At 48.4% G+C, this 18,529-nt stretch overlaps 1 protein-coding gene across 3 annotated transcripts in view; it reads right to left on the minus strand.

Moving 5' to 3' along the window:
• Nucleotides 1-148: 148 nt before the first annotated feature.
• Nucleotides 149-18,529, minus strand: part of PKIG (cAMP-dependent protein kinase inhibitor gamma) — a 75,673-nt gene continuing 57,292 nt past the window's right edge. For 2 of the 3 annotated variants that reach the window (XM_054723848.1, XM_054723847.1), the window contains exons 2-4: nt 17,769-17,838; nt 3,755-3,873; nt 149-897 (exon numbers count right to left, since the gene is read on the minus strand). In XM_054723848.1, the coding sequence (XP_054579823.1) occupies nt 601-897; nt 3,755-3,850 (393 nt within the window). In that variant the 5' untranslated portion in view covers nt 3,851-3,873; nt 17,769-17,838 and the 3' untranslated portion in view covers nt 149-600. Of the gene's footprint in view, nt 898-3,699; nt 3,874-17,768; nt 17,839-18,529 lie in introns of all 3 variants that reach the window. The other variant, XM_028137365.2, reaches the window with a different exon arrangement.

The raw sequence follows: 18,529 nt of genomic DNA on the forward strand, positions 1-18,529 counted from the left end.
TGGACGGGTGAGAGGGAAGAAGACCCTCGGACACCAGCTTCTGCTCAGGTATTTCTGTGGGAGCTGGGGCAGCAATGGATCATAGCCAGCTGTGGACGTGGCCTACCCCCTGCTTTTGCTGTTTAACGGAGAAATAATCTTAAACCAGTCACACAAATCACCAGCATTTATTTCCTGGGTCCCAGGTGTTATTTATCTTGGTAGAAAGGAAGGACAGAGTTGATCAGGTAGTTTTGAGCACAAAAATCCCTTCCCTAAAACTGGATCTGTAAAGCTCCAAGAGGGAACCTCAGAGCTGCGTAGACGCGCAGAATTTAGATTAAAATGGCTTTCACAAAAAAGTGAATTGTCAGCTCCTTCCCTCTCTGCTGAAAAAGGTTTATAATTTTTTAAAGTTTCTTTTTTTAAAAAGGGATCAGATCAGAAGGTCTTGACCTAGACGGTTGGTTTTGGAGACGAGGGGGCAGAACTGGGACATGGTCCCTGCCCAGGTCGCCTAGGAGAGGAGCTGCCGTGGGGGGCTGCTCACCCAGGTGAGCAGGACCCAGCCCCTGAGTCTCAGTGCCCAATGAATAAATAACATCCTGTGGTTATAGTGTCTTAAAAGTGTACCTGGGCACGGTGAGGAGGTGGTAGCGTGGAGCCTGTGGGTATGGGCAGAGGGCCTTCCCAGGGTGAGGGCCTCTGGGGGTGCCTCAGTCTGACCTTGCTTGGCTGGAACACGGGGCTCAGAAGAGGCTGTCGGGCCAGTGCCAGGACTCCCTGTCCAGGTGGGGACAGCAGGTCTCTCTTCCAGCCTCCTTGGGCAAGGTCAGACTCAAGATGAGGTGGTCCCGTCACTGCTCTCAGGCTGGTTGCTAGCCTCCTTGTCTGGGGCACCTGCCTCCGCCTGTCCTTCTGGAGAGAAGAGGAAGAGGAAAATATACACAAACGTAAAGCACAGAAGGAGATAAGGAAGGGCCCAGCCAAAATGGTAGCAGTGGATGAGCCCTGAGTGCAGGATAGGAGCTGGCTGAGAGGCGGTGGCAGCCAAAGGGAACTGGAGCCTTGTCTCTAACATTTCAATGCTTACAAAGAAAATGCATGTGGCATTACTAGCATCGTTAACTCAATTAAAGGCCAGGATCATGGATGGATGCTAAAAGCAACAGGCAAAGGGCTGTTGCGGGTCAAGGGCTGTGCAGGTTCTCCAGGAGGAGAGGGCAAATGGGAGGTCCCAGCAAGTAACAGGTGCTCAGCGAATGGTAGTTCTTAGAAGACAGAAAAGGATATTAGAAAAAGGCGTCAGACTGGGCCAGCTCAGGAGAGTACCAGGGTATGGCCTGCATCAGGGTTAGGGGTGGAGCCTACGACTGTTTCATTCTGCGGTGTCCTCACCAGACCTGCCGAACATCCCTCCCTGGCCTCTGTCTTTGCATCCTCAGGCTAAGCCTTTCCCATGACTAAGAACCACCACCCTGTACCGAGCTCCATGCAACCCACCCAGCAGCCTGGGGTGTGATTAGGGGCTTGATACAGGTGAGAAAACCGAGGCTCAGAGAGGTGAATTGATGTGCTGAGATCAAGTGATGGAGGGAGCCAGTGTCCTTTCCAGGAAATTCAACTCCTGCCAAGCAGCATCGCTGGGGTTTATAAAGGCCTGTCACCATCGACACGGCATCATTTTGCCCTTGCAGGAGTCTTGGGAAGCAGGTGTTAGTAGGAGCAAGTGGTGCAGGCAGAATTTGGACATCTGTCTCTCTGCCAGGATACCTCCTATCCTGGGTGGTGCTCGTAGCAAAGGCTTGGTTCCAGAGGGTCCTTCTGGCCCCTCCAGAAGCCTGACAATTTAGATGGCACTTTGGGCAAGTTTCCCAGCTTGCAATGCCTTATTTGGCCCTGAGCCTCCAGCCCCAGCAGGTAGAAAGCATCTTGTTAGAGTCCGCAATAATCTCTGCTCTGCCATTTCCTTGCTGTGGAATCCTGGACATTTAATCTCTCTGAGCCTCTGCTTCCTGATCCGTAAAGTGAGGATGGTGACACCTCTGCCTGTTCACGGAGGGGTGTGCTGGGCCTGCATGTGACCATTTGACACACGGGAATGTCTCAGCCAATGGTAACGCTTCCTCTGTGCCAGTCCCGGCTCTCCTGGCCCGAGGAGAAGGGCCTTAAGCACTTTCCTGTCCAACCAGCACCCTTGGGACTTTTGGGGCCTATTTCAGAGCACCATCTGAAGATGTGTCACAGTTACCCACTGCCAGGCAGTGTCCTCATTCCTTCAGGCCTGTCTGTTCTCAGTAAAAGGCCAAGGAAGGAAAGGGTTGTGCTCCTCACACAAGGAGATATGAGGGAAGACAGGTTTGCACTTAGCATGCTGTGCATCAGTCTCCTGGGAAGCTTGAAGCAAACATTCTGAGCAGCGGGATCAGACTCTCTGATTGCCACTCCCTCGGTAAGTGCCGGACTGAACACGGAGGGCCGGCCTGCGGAAACTGCACAGAGCAGGGCTCCTCGGCCAGTCTGGCCTGCACCCCACCATGAGTGCTTCACTTCCTTGAAGTGAGCACTATTCCTTTCTCAGGTCCTTCTTAATGCCCGTCACCCTGGAAGGAAAATGCACCTGCTGGGAGACACCTCAGAGAGTTGGAATTGGATGGGAAACAGGTTTTAGAAGGGACTGGGCCCATGACGAGTGGCTGCAACTGCTGAGGTAGAGGGAGACCGAAACAGCTCACCAGAGCTGAGGATACAGAGCGCTGGCAGCATGCCCAGGTGGCAGCTGGACAGTGAACAGCCATTGACTAGGCACCTCTACCATGTTCCAAATGTTGCCAGGCACCACGGGCACAAGACAAAGATGCTGTGTGGGAGAAGCTCACAGCTGGAGAAGGGCACTGTGCTGAGTGCGATTAGAGGCAGAGGATGTGCCTGCCCCTGCCTGAGAGGGGGGTGGTCAGGGAAGGCCTCTCAGCAGAGCAGCTGGGATTCTGAGAATGAGGGGGAAAGCCAGGGAGGGCTGGACAGAGGAAGCATGGTGTTCAGCCCATAAAGGGCTTTTGAGAACAGAAGTACATTCCTCTGGCTGGACCACGGGAGAACGATGAGCTGAGGCGAGCAGGTGAGACGGGTGGAGCTCATGTGCCTGGGTAGGGAGTGTGGGCCACATGATGAGGGGGTGACATGCTGACAGAACAGAGAAGGGGTGTGGGTTGTGTCCCTTGGGCCAGGTGCTGGGGGAAGCCAGGTTCTCATTCTGTTAACTTGCTGGTGACCCTGAGCAAGCTACCCACTTCTCTGCACGTATTTGTCCAGATTAAATAACATGACAGGGCTGGCCCATGCCCCCACAAAGTCGTCTCTGTTCTATACTCAGGGGAAGGAGGAGGGGAAGAAGGGAGGGGGATGGTGGGGAGGGGCATCACAGAGGGGATAGCAGATGCGGTTTCCTCCACTTATTCATTCAGCCTGTGGTTGCCAAACCCCTGCTCCTGCCAGCAGAACAGAGGCCCCTGCTCTCCTGGAGCTCATATTTAAACCCAGGCGACCTCGTCAGAGTGTGAGGAGTCATGTGACCAGGGAGGGCCAGTTCGAGCTGTCAGAGAAAGCCCCTCTGAGCACCTGGTATCTGAGCTTGGGCATGAGGTGGCAGCCACAGGGCTGCGCGGCGGCTGTCTAGCAGCGGAAACAGGGAGACGTGCAGAAGTGCTGAAGGGTTCTGACCTGCCCCCTCCAGTGCCAGCTCGCCCATGTCTCCAGCCAGCTTCCTCACACTCACGGCCTCCGAGTCTCCCTGGATGTCAGGGACCGCATTCCGACGGCCTGTCCGGTCACAAGAGATGAAGTCCGAGTAGGAGGACTCGACCTCCATCATGCCTGTCGCATCGTTCTTCAGGCCTGTGGGGACAAGGGCAGGAGGGCAGTGAGTCCAGGTGCATCTGGCAGGGAAGGCACAGCTCTGGTCTCCAACACCAATGTCTTGACAAAAATGTGTTTTGGAGGGTGAATCAACAGGACCTGGTGTTTGAATGATGGGGAAGAGAGCTTTCTGAGATGAAAAGTAGGTGGACAGAAGTGTGGTTTCCTGAGAGGGGGAGTATTTTGGGGAGTGATGGCGGGTGAAGACTCAGAGCTCTATTTGACCATATTAACTCTGAGATGCTGTGAGCCCTACAAGGGGAAAGGCAAAGTAGGCCAAAAAGAGATGGGGTATGGCATGGGGAGGGGAGGTAGGAGATTAGAAGTCAAGAGATGGTGGCTAACCCTGGTTAGTTGTATAGCCTGGACAGAGGAGAGAAACATACATATAAAGAGCCATATACATTTGAAGAATTATGTGGGGATCATACTATACATTGTATTTTATAGCCTACTCTTTGGAACACTCTGGAACATGTTATTGTACATGATTTGATCTGTCCCCTAGAAAAGAACATGGAGGTACTTTTCAATTTCACACCATTACAGACACTCCTAGGTCTTTATGTAAATCCTTAGAGTTTATTCCTAGAATTGCTGAGCTAAATGGAAGGATGAAATAATTTTAAAACTTTGTTTTGACACATTTCCAAGTTGCCTTCCCGAACGCACAGTGGGACAGTTAGGGGCGCCGACTGCCCATGCAGTCAATAATCCGCACATAACCAAAGTCAGCCCCTGCATACTCAGAGTCCCAACTGCCAGGTGACCCTGAAGAATGCAGGTCTGAAATGTGTGGGTCAACTGAAAAAAATCCACGTGTAAATCGACCCACACATTGTTCAAGAATCAACTGGTAATGACAAAAACAATGAGGGAAAAAACCTTATAAATTCATTACTGTTCTATTTATATTCCCACTAGCAGCAAAGACTGTCCATTTATCTGCACCCTTACCAACAACAAGTATTGCTATTATGTGAAAATGCCAATGTCTGTAGTGTAAGGATATTTACCCCATGTGGTCAGTAATGGCGAACCGTAGGGGGTCACCTGTATGTCCAGCAGGAAGCCAGGCATTACCTGAGTTATAAAGTATTCATAAAAAGAAATGCACCAGATGGACTGGTACTGACATAACCGTTTATCTCAGAACCCTTCCTAACTGCAAAATGTAGGTTGCAAAACAACACCTAAAATAAAACCCAGTTTCTGTGGTGAAAGATAGCAGATACGAGCAGAAACACACACACACACACACACACACACACACACACACACACACAACCTGTCAAGTGTGATTCTTTGGGACTAAAGGGAACCTTCCCTTCTAAGACAATATTTTTGTAAAGGTAGAAGATTTTATCCGTTCAAGTTATTGTGTAATGCTTTCAGAAGGTAAATAATATTGGCAGATGTGCCCCAAAGTGCCCAGGGTGGGGCTCGGTAAGTGCTTTGGGGATTGTGTGTGTGTGAGAGAGAGAGAAGGGGAGAGAGGGTAAAGGGAGGAGGAGAGAGGGAGAGAGGAGGGCTGGCTAGAATGACATCACAATACCTAGTTCAGAAGACACCCCTGAAGAATCAATTGTGGGCACTCAAAGATTAGGCATGGGAGACAAGGAGGTGTCCATTAGTAGGAAAAAGAGAGTGACCCTGTGTTGTGAACCTGGTTCTGCCACAGGACCTTGAGCAAGATAGCGCCTGTTACCCCATCTGTTAAAGGCAGGGCTGCATTCTGTCTAAGGTAATCCCCCCAAGCTCCAGCAGAGGGCGCGCCCAGCCTGGCCTTGGCTGCCTTGAGAGAGAGAGATTGCCCTAGTTGTGCTTTGGCTCCTTCTCAGCAAGAAACAAACAACAAAAACCTCTCCAAGTCCCAGAGGTGGTTCCTTCTGCAGGTCACAGACGTTTCAGTCCTGCACTCTCCCTCTGGGTAAACTGCCCAAAGCTTCAGGGCAGGGGAATGGCCTGTTGCATAGCAGTAATAACGGAATAAAAATGATAATTCTGACAATAAGTAAAGATAATATTTACCAAGTCATTCTCTTTTCCATACCTCACTTAACTGTCCCAACAGCTCTCTGAGGTCAGTGAGGTAAACGTATAACCACGACTCAGAAAGATCTCAGTTGGGCCCCTCTAGCTCGTAGGCCCAGCCTCTTCCTCCACGACATGCCTGTTGCCTACAGGAAGGAACAGACCCTGTGCAGCCAGCCACACCATCTCTGAGCTCTTTCCTCCAACTAGACCAGTGGTTCTCAACCTTCCTAATGCTGTGACCCTTTAATACAGTTCCTCATGTTGTGGTGACCCCCAACCATAAAATTATTTTCGTTGCTACTTCATAACTGTAATTTTGCTACTGTTATGAATCGTAATGTAAATATCTGATATGCAGGATGTCTTAAGCGACCCCTGTGAAGGGGTTGCGACCCACAGGTTGAGAACCACTGAACTAGAGTAGAGTGTTGGCTCCCGGAGAATAAGGATTTTTATTTGGATTTTCACCACGCCCGACTGAAAAGCCTAATCCTGGCAGCTAAGCCACATGCTCTGGCTGCTCCATCCTTGGATTCTCGAGCAGCACAAAACTGACGTTCAATAATACTCCTCAAAGTAAATGTGAATCTGTCTGTCTGCCTTCCCACTATCCCTCTTTTCCTATCTGTGGGGACGATGAAGTGATAAAGCGACTCCTCTGGACTATTGCATAAAGCTCGGTTCAATGTAGACTGCTGTGCTGATGTTCTTGCTGTTACCGCTAGGAACTGACACGGTGGGATGGAGGTACAGGCTCCAGCTTAAAGGAACAGACACCCTGGGTGCTGGCTCCCGCCTCTGCCTGGCTAACTGGTACAGGAAGCTGACCCTCCTGGCTGGAGAGGGAAGTGTGCCAAGGTCAAAGGCCAATCCTGGAAAACACCACCCAAGCCGACAAGCTCTGGCGGCCCCACTGCATCCCCTCAGGGAACAGCGGTTCCAAAGATGGGCCTGGGGTTTGTGTCTGGGGCTCTATGACCCGAAGTGCAAGCACATTGTTTTGTTTTTCTTCAACATTTATATTCTTCCCTCACTCTGTTCTTTAAAGTCAACAGCAAATGTGGAAATAAAGAATCCTCTGAGTTGGTCATTCTCAGACTGTTCATAAGAGTGTCAACTGTCAGGACTTCTCTGGGGAGTAACTTGACAAGATGCATCAAGAAATCTCGATTTTTTTCCCAGATCCTTGAGCCACAAAGTCAGTATGTCTACTAAATCAGCTTATAATAACTTATTCTAAGAAAATAATCCCAGTTGTGCATGAAGATCAATGTACAAAGATGTTTACCACAGTATTATTTATACTAGTCAAAAACTAAAGACACCAAAATGTGCTCCTAAATGGACAACAGAGATGTCTGTACATATTTAATTAATGAAAGTGAAATACCAATCAGGCATTAAAATATTTGTGAATATTTTTTAAAAACATGGGGAAGTGTTCACATATTAAATGAAGAAGAATCTCAATGACGTGACCACATATATTAATACTATGTAATTCAATTATGAGTGATTTAAATACTTTTTGTATTTTCTAAATTTTCACAGTGAAAGGATTCACTTTATTTTAAAATTATTTCATTTTTGAATATGTGTGCATGTGGTGTAAAACTGGAAAGATAAAAAGGAAAAGAGTAAGCCTGGTAGCTTCTCACAGGCACCCTCCCCAGGCAAGCACTGTCTTATGTCCTCCTAGAGATACTCTATGCAATACACACGTCCCATCACTCTACCCTTCCCTTCCTCCCTTTTTCTTCTTATTTAAAACAGAAAATTGTTTTCCATCTTGCTGTTTTCATTTACAAATACATCCTGAAAACAATTCCAGATCACCTTGAAGTCACCGGGCACTGATCATAGCAATCAATAAAGCATGAGAATGGTCCATTTTTGTAGGGTGATATCAGTAAAACTGTCCTTTTGACATTTTTGTTCAACTCCTTTGTTTTTTACTGTTTAATGGTACATAGAAGGCCAAAACCTATATACTTCCTTCTTTTGTGCTTTATGGTGCTGAGTGGAATGTAACTTCCACAGAAGTGGTGACCTGGCTGGCATGTGCGCCGCTATATCTGAGAGGCCTAGCACATAGTTGAAGCTCAATGAATATTTGATGAATGAGTGATATTCTAGATGCCAGGGTAGAAAGGGCCACAGGGTGAGCAGCCCTGCATCATAATGGTGGCCAAGGTCTGGCTCAGTCCCCATGCAGGAGGGCGACTCCTGTGGAGTCCCTTCCTCTCTCCCCGCTTCCAGGTTGAGATACACAGTAATCTCTAAGTCTCTTTAGTCCTGACATTCCATTCATCCATTCATCCTGTTTTCTGAGCACCTTCTGTAAGCCCCGCAGGCACTGTGCCAGGTATGGAGTATACACTGAAGCCTAAAAAGACATTTATAATTTGAAAAGAGAAAAAGGCACTGACCAGGGAAATGAATCTACCACACAGATTGTGGTAAGTGCTAGGAAGAAGAGAACAGGGTTCTCTGTGTGTGGAAGGTTCAGTTAAAGATCATATGGTCAGGTGAGGCCTCCTTGAGGGGGTGACCCTGGGCTGAAATCTACAATAAAGTTGGAGGGAGGGCGATCCAGGCAGAGCTAACAGACAATCTGGCCTATGGTGATCCAAGATCTATCTTAGCTCGAGGAGCCCTAACGGGTGCTGAGAGTGCTTCCTCTTCCCTCTTCCTTGCCCTCAGGAGGTGTTGGTGCTTTCCTGGGGTCTGGATGCTTGGGAGGCACTTGACTGACCCTGAATGCCCCGTCAAAAGAGAGGAGCCTTCTACTCAGGTTCCCAGACTCTCGCTCGTGGCCCAGGGTCAGAGGCTGTGGCTCCTACAGGTGCTTGCTCTGGTGACGGTTTCCCCAAAGGAAGCCACCTTCTCCCTTGGTTTTTCATTCTCCCCAGCTTTGTAAACTGAAGAGGCTCCAGACTCTGCCAAAAACTACACAGTCTGTTCCAAGTCTGCAGCTGAGTCCTCAGTGCACAGCAGATTCCATTACAGCTCCAAATTGTTTTCCAAATATACCAGAAAGGTCATTTCCTGTTTTCTTTTTCTTTTTAAAAATTAAATATTTGCAGAGACCATACGAAAAGAAAGCAGACGTTTTGTGGAGGACGCAGAGTGGGACTTGGTCCCGTGGGAGAGGCCGCCTGGGGGTGGGGCAAATGCTCTCAAGAGTTTCTCTGAGGGAAGGACTGTGCCAAGCTGATGGAAACACCAGGGCCCACGGAGCTGGCATTCCTCAAATTCAAAGGGAAGCGGCCTCTCTCTGTGAAGGGCAGCCAGAACCAGAGGGCGCTGAGGCGAGCAGAAAAGGGCCCCAAACCAAGCACATTCCGAGAACCTGGCAAAGGGCAGGGCGGCTGGTGTCACCAGAGAGGAGCCGTCCTGCCAGGGCAGTGCCTCCTGCCCATTCAGAGCGCAGCCCCTTGGTGAGGTTTCCTTTGGAAGCAGGCAGGCAGGGCCTTGACCTCTGGAGGGCCAGCCCGACAGCCCCAGGACAGGCAGTGGAGAGACAGGTTGTGGGAGTCCTCTCGGTGAGGGGAGGCAGGGTGCTGGAAGGTCCCCCACTCTGTCCTCCAGGGGCTTCCAGACACCACATCCTCTGGGCCTCCACACAAGTGCCTCCTCCATTAGGGACCTTTGTGTTAGAGGCCCTGGGACCAGGCCTGGGTCCTCTTCTCTGTTTATTTACTCCCTGGGGTTCTTAACTTTTCCCTAAATAGCATGTGTTGACATCCCCAAATAGCCCCAGCCTGTTTTAAGAGCTCAAGATTCCTGAACCTAACTGCCTAGTTAGCGTGTCCGCTATCTCACCAGCATCTCAAACTTTACATGGCAAGTCACAGCCTGCTCCGCCCAGCTTCCCCAGCTCTGGGAGGCACATCTGTCCACACTGCTCACACCGGAAACCTGGATTCCTCCTCCTCCTCCACCTGCCTGTCACCGGGTCCTGTCTCTTCCACTTCCCAAACAGAGCCTGAGTTTGCCCACCTCTCCGCTCCACGTGCACCTCCTGGTCTCCACCATCTCCCACCAGCACCCTCGTCACGTCCCTGTTTTCCCCTTCGTCTTCACCCAAGGTCTACTCTCTCCACAGGCAGCCAGGGTGATGTCCTCAGATCAGGCACCAGGTCATGTGATTCCTCTGCTTCATTCAGCCTTTGATCTTCTTTCATGCCACATCTGGCAAAACCCAAACTCCATACCAGCCCCTGAAACTCTGCATGGTTCTGCCCTGCCATCCTCTGTGATCTTTTGTCTCATTTCCACTCTCTTCTGGCCCATTTTGCTCTGACCACACTGGCCCCTGTTTAATTCCTCAAACCAGCTGACTCTTTTTGACCTCAGGTTCCCCATGAGACTGTTCTCTCTGCCTGGAACATTCTCTGTCACTCTGCTTTTTCCAGAGCCTCCTAAGTGGATTTCGGGCCTCGACGTTCCAAACTTTCCTGCTCTAGGCCCTGACCTGGGGCCCTGCAGGGAGTGAAGGCTCCCGAGTCCCTCTGCCCACCACTACTGCATGTCGAGGCCTGGCTGGCGTCTTGCGTGGTGCAGTGGCCACAGCAAGGACTGTGAGGTTACCTCAGCTTCTGACCCCACAGCTGAGTGACACCTGACTGCATGTTCCTCTTCTATAAAATGGGGGTGTTACAACTGCCCTGAAAGGTGGTTGGGATTAACCAGAGCCAGTGTGTATGGAGCCCTTACTGCACGCCAGACTGTGCTAAGCATCTTGGAGGCATTATCTCATTTAATTTTGCAGCGACTCTAAGAAGAGGAAGCAATATTCGTGTTCTACCGAAGAGGAAGCTGATGTTAAGTAGCTTGCCTACTGAGTTGGACAGGGTCGAGCCTGTACTATTAGGCTTGGAGGCGTGGAGATGAATTAATCATACTTGCTACACAGTGAGGGTTTTTAAAAAGACCCTTCTCCCCTTCGTTCTCCTCTATCCCCAACCTCATCATAAGGTATTTCTGAAGGAAGAGCAAGAAAGCAATGAAAGTCCCAAGAAAACATTTGATAATGCGGGCGGGAACATACACCCAGGTGCATTTTACCCTTGCTTAAGCAAAATTCTGTTCAGAATTTTCAGCCAGAGGTAAAAATCTTCAGAACCTTTTTAGTGACGTTGGGTTGATGATTCTCTGAATTCTGCCACCATTCTAATGTCTGTTACCTAACTTCACAGCAATGGTAAAATAGTTTCAGGTACAAACTACAACTCTTACCATCCCGGCAGCTACATTTCACCCCGGGCAGGCCTGGGGGTTGGGACAGTGATACAAACTCTTCAATCCCTGAAAGTCTGTGCTTCTCTGGAAAGAGGCAGAACGGTCCAGCTGAATTACTGCTTGGAGACCATGCTGGGTCTTCCTGGTCTCCCGCTGTTTACATACTATCAAACTTGGTTCCCAGTCACTGGCAGTTCCCATCCCCGTGTGGAGGGAGGGCAGGAAGGGAAAGTGAGGTCATTTCCAAGCAGGCCAGCCAGAGTCCGGGCCTGGACTGACCCCAGCTCTGCTCATGCCAGGCTGGCCCCTCTGGCCTCGGGGGTTTGAGTGTGGAACGCAGGGGTACACGGGCATCTCTATGGTTGCTCTGAAACATGTCTCTAATTCTCTGACATCCTCCTATCAAGAGGTGACTCTGAATTAGCTGGCCTTGGTGACTTGCTTCTAAGAGAATGCAACAGAAGTGATGTCGTGTGACTTCCAAGATGAGGTTAGACATGGTGACACAGCTTCCATCTGGCTCTCTCTTGGGATGCTTCTCTTCGGAGCTTTGAGCTGCATCTAGGAAATCTGAGGCTGCTATGCTGTGAGGAAGCCCAAACCAACCCCACGAAGGGACCACATCGAGAGTCCTAAGAAAGCAGAGAGAGAGTCGGGGCTAGCAGCCCCCAGCTGAGCTGGCCCCTGGCTGCTCCAGCACCAGCCCCTGTCTAACTGCGACTGCATGAGATCCAGCCAGAACTGTCTAGCCAAGCTGTTGCCCAATTCCTGCCCACAGAAACCATGAGAGATAATAAATGACTGCGGCTGTTTTAGACCACTAGGCTCTGAAGGTGAGGTGCTCCGCAGGAATGGAGAACAGAGTGACGTCTAAGGGTACGTCCAGGTCTGGGGGCCCTCTCTTTCCTCCAGAGCGCCATAGAAAGCATGCCCCTCACCCACTGTGGAGAATGAAAGATCTTATATCTCTGTAATGCTAATGTATTCCCCCATTCATTCAGGCAACAAAATTTAACTGATCCCTCAGTGTGTACCGGGCTTGGGACTGGATGCCATGTTATAAAAACGGTAAAGCACCAACTGTGCCCTTGAGGGGGAGTTCCTGGTGTAGTTAGGGAGCCCACATTAACACACTGTATACAAGATTCCCAACCCCTGGGTTCGGTATTCCAGCCCTCCACCCGTCACCTCCAGGCACTGAGTCCTCATGGGGCTGCCAGCCCAAGTATCCTGTGTAACTCCTATGGCCCAGGGCGGAGATCCCTCAGCCTGAACCCCTTCTTCTCTGACTCAGCAGAAGACATAAGACCTTCTTGTTTTGCCACTTGCAGCACTTTGACTTCTCCTTCCTAATCATCACTGCACTTGTACTTCACTCAAAAGTCAGCAAATGTATACTGAAGTCTCCCATGAGCCAGGCCTGACACAGGTACTGAGGCATTTGTTCATATTGGTCGGGGCCGACTGGTTCCAAGAAGAGTAGGTACCCTGGCTCTCCTTGTTTGTCCCTGTATCCCCAGCACCAGTTCCTGATACACAGAAGATGCAAATAAATAAACTCATGTGAACGAATTAATGAACAAATAAACAGACAAAATAAGAACTTAAGAACATCCACCCTCTCAAGCCAGTGATTAAAATAACCATCTGAGTCCTGGCTCCTGACAAAAAAAATAACAATGATAATTAACAAAGTAAAAATGGCTGCCATTTAGGGGTTGTATAGACTATACTTCAGACATGGTAACAAGTGCTTTCTACATATCACCTTAGTTATGCTTCAAGTAGCCCAGCGTAATTAAATCCCTTTTACACATAACTAGGACATACTGGACCCTGGATTCACATCCAAGACTGGCTGGCTCCTAGGTTCAAGGCCCCAAGGGTGGCACCTCCCTTTGGCTCAGGAAAGCAGAGGATGTGGGACCCCTAGAAAAAGGTGAGCTTAGCCCTAGCTGGCTTGGCTCAGTGGATGGAGCGTCAGCCTGCGGACTGAAGGGTCCCGGGTTTGATTCCGGCCAAGGGCACATGCCTGGGTTGCAGGCTTGATCCCCAGTGGGGGGCGTGCAGGAGGCAGCCAATCAATGATTCTCTCTCATCATTGATGTTTCTATCTCTCTCTCCTCCCTTCCTCTCTGAAATCAATAAAGAAATATATATATATTTTAAAAAAAGGTGAGCTTAAAGGGGCTAAAGTAGCAGGCGGGGACTGGCTGGGAGAAGAAAGGGAGGTTTCTCCTTGGTGCTCATTCACATCTGTCTCCAACTAGTCACCTGACCTCCTAGAATTTACTCCAGCAATGAGATTTACAGCATGTTCTTTCATTACTTCAGTCATTCATTCAGTCCTTACAAGTACGACTCTTTCCGGCAATGACACTGACGGTATTTTTAGAGGCACTGCATTATTGAACCCTCCCAATAGAGAGCCCATGGCTCAGAGAAGTGGCCTGAGTCGCCCAAGGTTCTCCTAGTGACTAAATCAGGACTTGAATCTGCGTTTCCTCATTCCTGGCTCAGTGCACATTCTTTAGGATGGTACGTTCTGGTGACGCCTCTGCCCTGATGTGGATGATACAGCATCTGTCTCATCCCCATCAGAGAACTCTCTGTTATCAAACTCCCTGCCTCTCTGGCTTTTCTCAGCTCAAATGGCCATCCCCACCTGGGTCAAAGAAGGTCACATCCTATATAATAAAAGCCTAATATGTAAATTGCCCCCTTGGGCGGTCATTCAACCAGGAGTTCAACTGGAGACTGGGAATTTGCTCGCTATAACGTGCACTGACCACGGGGGGGGGGGGGGGGGGGGTTCGGGGGGGTGGAGCACAGAACATGGCGGGCATCAGCTATGTGCTGTGACCTGTCTCCGGCTACCTGGGGCCTGCTACCTGGGGGCGGGGGTGACAGGGATGGAGGTGTGGTGAGAATGCCGGGTGTCCACCAAACTCACTTTCACTCCCCCTGCTACCCTCTCCTGAGATGCCAGGGCTCATGTGCCGGGAAAGCCCCCTGCGCTCAGGTGCCGGGTGCCTGCGAGAAGCCCACCCCACATCCACACGGTGTCTTCGGGTGAGCCAGGCCGCAGCCGCCGGGACCACAGGGGCCGGTCAGGCTCCCTGTGGGTTCACGCAGGAGCCAGTGTGCAAGGCTGGCTGGGAGAGAGCCGCTGCCCGCCGGGCTTCCGTGCGCCGCTGCAGGGCAGCCCAGAGGCCAACACTGTGCCCCAGTCCGTGGCGTCCAGCCGCGCTCACTGCATCTCCGCATGGGGAATTGGGCAACGTGACTCAGGCAGAAGGGGGTGTGTGGGGACCCGGAGGCCCAGGTGCTGCCCAGGGCCCAGAGGTCAGCTGGGACCTGCCCTTCCATGCTAGATGTTCACGCTTTTATCACTGGCCAGGCCTAGGGACCGCACCTGTGCACAAATTTCGTGCACCAGGCTTCTAGTACTATAATAATGGGAAGACCGACTTTCAGAGTGATTTACTCAGCACCTACCACAGTGCTTGCTGCACAGACCTAATAAATGCTTCCCAGAAGAATGAATGAATGAATGAATGAATGAATGAATGGAGTCAAGAGAGATATACACAGAATCTGCCAATATGAAACAGCTCAAGACAGTGTGCTGACAGGATTCCGTGTGTGCTGCCTCCTGAATTTCAGAGTGACAGGCATCTACATGAGTGCCCTTCACATCGACAACTAAAGCAAGCCTGCGATTCAGATAACAAAAAAGATCCTGTGCTGAACCACCACTGGTTCAGAGGCCAGTGGAGAAATGTGTGCCCACAAAACCATCATCCTTTTACAGACAGGCACTGAGAAAGCCTATTTGACAGGTGAGGCTGAGAAGTGGAATTACTCAGAAAAAAACTTGTCTCTTGCTTACATCAACCCCAAATTCGAGCTTGCAGCTTCTTAGCTAATAAAACCATTTATAAGACATTGAGTCAAATTTCATTTGTGTAATTAATCTTTAGGGAATGACTCACTCCAGATCACCAAGATTCCCACACTGTTACTCTTTTAAGAATCAAAGTGTTATATGGAGAAAGTAGATTAGTGATTGAATAGGACTGGGAAGAATTGGGGGGATAAGAGGGGGATGAGTAAAGGGTGTAGGGTTTCTCTTTGGGGTAATGAAAGTGTTCTTACATTGATTACGGTAATGGATGCAGAACTCTGTGAATATACTGAAGGTCACTGAACTGTACACTTTAAATGGGTGAATTGTATGTTATGTAAATTATATCATAATAAAGCTATAAAAACTCATTTGAATTATAATGGATAGAAATTCTTCTCATGTATTGCACTAATGCATTAATGTACTACTTGCTAACATTTTCTTTTCTCTATTGAATTAATTGGGGTGACATTGGTTAATGAAATTATACAGGTTTCAAGTGTACAACTCTATAATACATCATCTGTATATTGCATCGTGCATTCACCACCCAAAGTCAAGTCTCCTTCTATCACCATTTATCCTCCCTTTGACCCTCTTTTATCTCCCCCTAACCTTTTCTTAATGATTTAAGATCACTGCTGTGAGCATAGTTTTTAAAATCTGATATAACACAGCAATGCTTTCAGTATTATAATATACAGGGCTGTTTGACCTACACTAAACAGCCCCTTGTTTTTTCTGCTTATTTATTTTCTTCTAACAATGCCTTTTAATTTTAGTTTAAGCTTGGTGGTTAAGCTCATGTGCTCTGGTGATGTATCACTTACTGAGGTCAGAGTGATCACTTATTGGCTGTGTGATCTCTGCAAAATTACTAGATCTCTCTGTGCCTCAGTTTCTCCCTGTGTAAAATAACAGAAGCAATCTCAATGGAGGGCTGTGAGGATTACATAAAATAATGTGTATAAAGCATTTAATTCTGTCCTTGGAAATGGTAACCCAGATTGAATTTTAGCTACCAATACTGTTCTTGATGTTGTCAGTATAGCTGCCTTATGAGCTATGGACCCCAAACCTGAAAATCCACATAATATGTTCAGTATACTCGGCGTGTTTGGTGAAATGTAACAGGGGCTGGGGGTACAATTTCATGACTGGACTTTGGAACACCATGGGATGGCTCTGAGTTTTAGTAATACTAGGTAATTTGTCCCAATTCACCCTAAAGAGAAAAACCTAAAGGCCTGGTTAGGTCTCACATGACCCTGGTATCTGACAGGCTGGTGCCCAAGGATACACAGTGGCCCACGACACCTTATGCTCTCTCTAGACCAATGGTCCTTAGAATTCAGAGGTCACAGGCACACCTGAGAATCTGAGGAAAGCAATGGACATTCTGCTCAGAAAAGGGTGTGTGTGTATGTGTGTGTGTGTGTGAGTGTGCACACACGTGCATGGGTACATACAAAGTTGTACCCATGGTTACAGGGGGCTCCAATGTCCCAGAAGCCAACCATAAAGCTCTGGTTAAAAAGCCCAGCTCTAGACTTCATACAACCCAAGCACTCTCAAGGTTTGGTGGCTCTAGCCTCCGACGTTCCCACAGCAGCTGAAACAGAAAGCCCTTTGCAGGCCTGCCCTCCTAAACTGGCCCTGGCCAGATAAACCGTCCTGGGAACAGACTGCCACATCCTAATTACTACAAACATCTGCATCCAGGGGATTCCCAGGGGCACTGAGTCAGAACAGGACGCAAGCCTGGTGGTTTGGGAAGCTACTGTATGGCAAGGCCCAGAAGCCCTGCTGATAACTAGCTGGGGAGTTCCAGCTCCAGGGCACTGCCCACTGGAGAAGGGGACTCTTGGGAGAGGTGTGGGAGGACGGCTAGGCCATGAGGGGGAATTCAAAGGAGCTGGAAATCCCCCAAACTCCCGGAACTAGTAGGACTTGAACAGAGAAACAAAGGCTGGAGATTCTACCCTAACTGCAAGGAGACGGCACTGAAAGGGGGTGGGCAAGTAGGGATGCAGGGGAGGTGGATGAAGCATGAGTCACAAGCTGGTAAAAACTATTAACTTATGCCAGGAATGTTTAGATGCCATAAAAATATAAACACTGACCCAAGGTGGCCATACCTCCAGGCCACTCATGTTCTATGAATTGCGTTTTTCTTCCAACTGGAGGGCCCTTGAGCCATCTCTCTTCAGCAGTCCAGTGGGCAGTGCTCGTTCCTTTGGGCTGGGTTTTGCTTGCGTTTGCCCCTCTATCACAGCATTAAAATTACCACAGTGTGCCCTTGTCTTTGTGAAAATAGCTTTATAGCACACAACTGGTAGACGGGAAAGTTGACATCATACCCATATTTGTAAAAACTCCTGTGTATGACCCATCTGCTTAAGCAGATGGCTAAAGAAACCATTCTCTTTTAAGCCATCAGAGGCAATTTCTCTTCCTGATGCTATAAAGAAACTGTCTGTAAATGGAATCATGACTGTGAAATTGCAGTGTGATGTCATATAACTTTTGAAAAGGGTCATCCTGCCTTTTCTTCATGGAGCCAAAATTCCTGTCTAATTTAATTTGGAGCCTCCATCTTGTCTTTCTTCAAACAGAAATAAAGGTTTTTAGGCAAATACTCGTGATGCCACAGAAGAGTGGTGTGAACAATGTGACTACCCACCTGGTTTAGTCTCTTCTTCCTGCTCGCATCTCTTCAGATTTTCCACTGTTGACAAATCAGTGTGGAAATTCTAAGGAACCAGAAGAAAAAAATAGTAATTAGAGCCCGTCATACTCCAGGGTTGTACACTGAAAGAATCTTTTGGGAAGATAAGTGAACAATATCTAACAACATGTTAAATGTGCACATCCTTTGGGTCAAACATCTGGGAATTTATACTATAGATAGGGTCACATGAATAAAAATATGTGCAGCAAAACATAATGTGGAAAAGCAAAAAAAGAGGAAATAAATGATTATAAGAAAATAGTTAAATTATAGCATATCAATACAATGAGAAACTATAAGGAAATAAGGAAATAACGGTATAAATAACAATATAAGGAAATAAATGATTATAAGAAAATAGTTAAATTATAGCATATCAATACAATGAGAAACTATAAAGCCATGAGCACTGGCAAAAAGGAATACTGTTTAAAAGTAAATTTTAAGCTTAATAAAAAAGAGAAATTAAAAAGTTTTTAAATGTCTTCCACTAATATTTACAGGGTAAACTGAAGATTATTATTCAGGCAATCTAATCCTTAGTAGTCACCATAACTACAAAGAGAGTCACTTAGTATGTAGGCATCACAGTATTGGTCAGCATCTGAAGAATAACCATGTAAGTTGCTTGGTGTAAAAGAAAGAAAAAGACTTTTAAGAGAAACTCTCTAAATGTGGCCTAGAAATTACTCTGGGAGGAAATGAAAGGATAT

This window comes from Eptesicus fuscus, chromosome 12, assembly GCF_027574615.1.
Source record: "Eptesicus fuscus isolate TK198812 chromosome 12, DD_ASM_mEF_20220401, whole genome shotgun sequence".
Classification (NCBI taxonomy): Eukaryota; Metazoa; Chordata; class Mammalia; order Chiroptera; family Vespertilionidae; genus Eptesicus; species Eptesicus fuscus.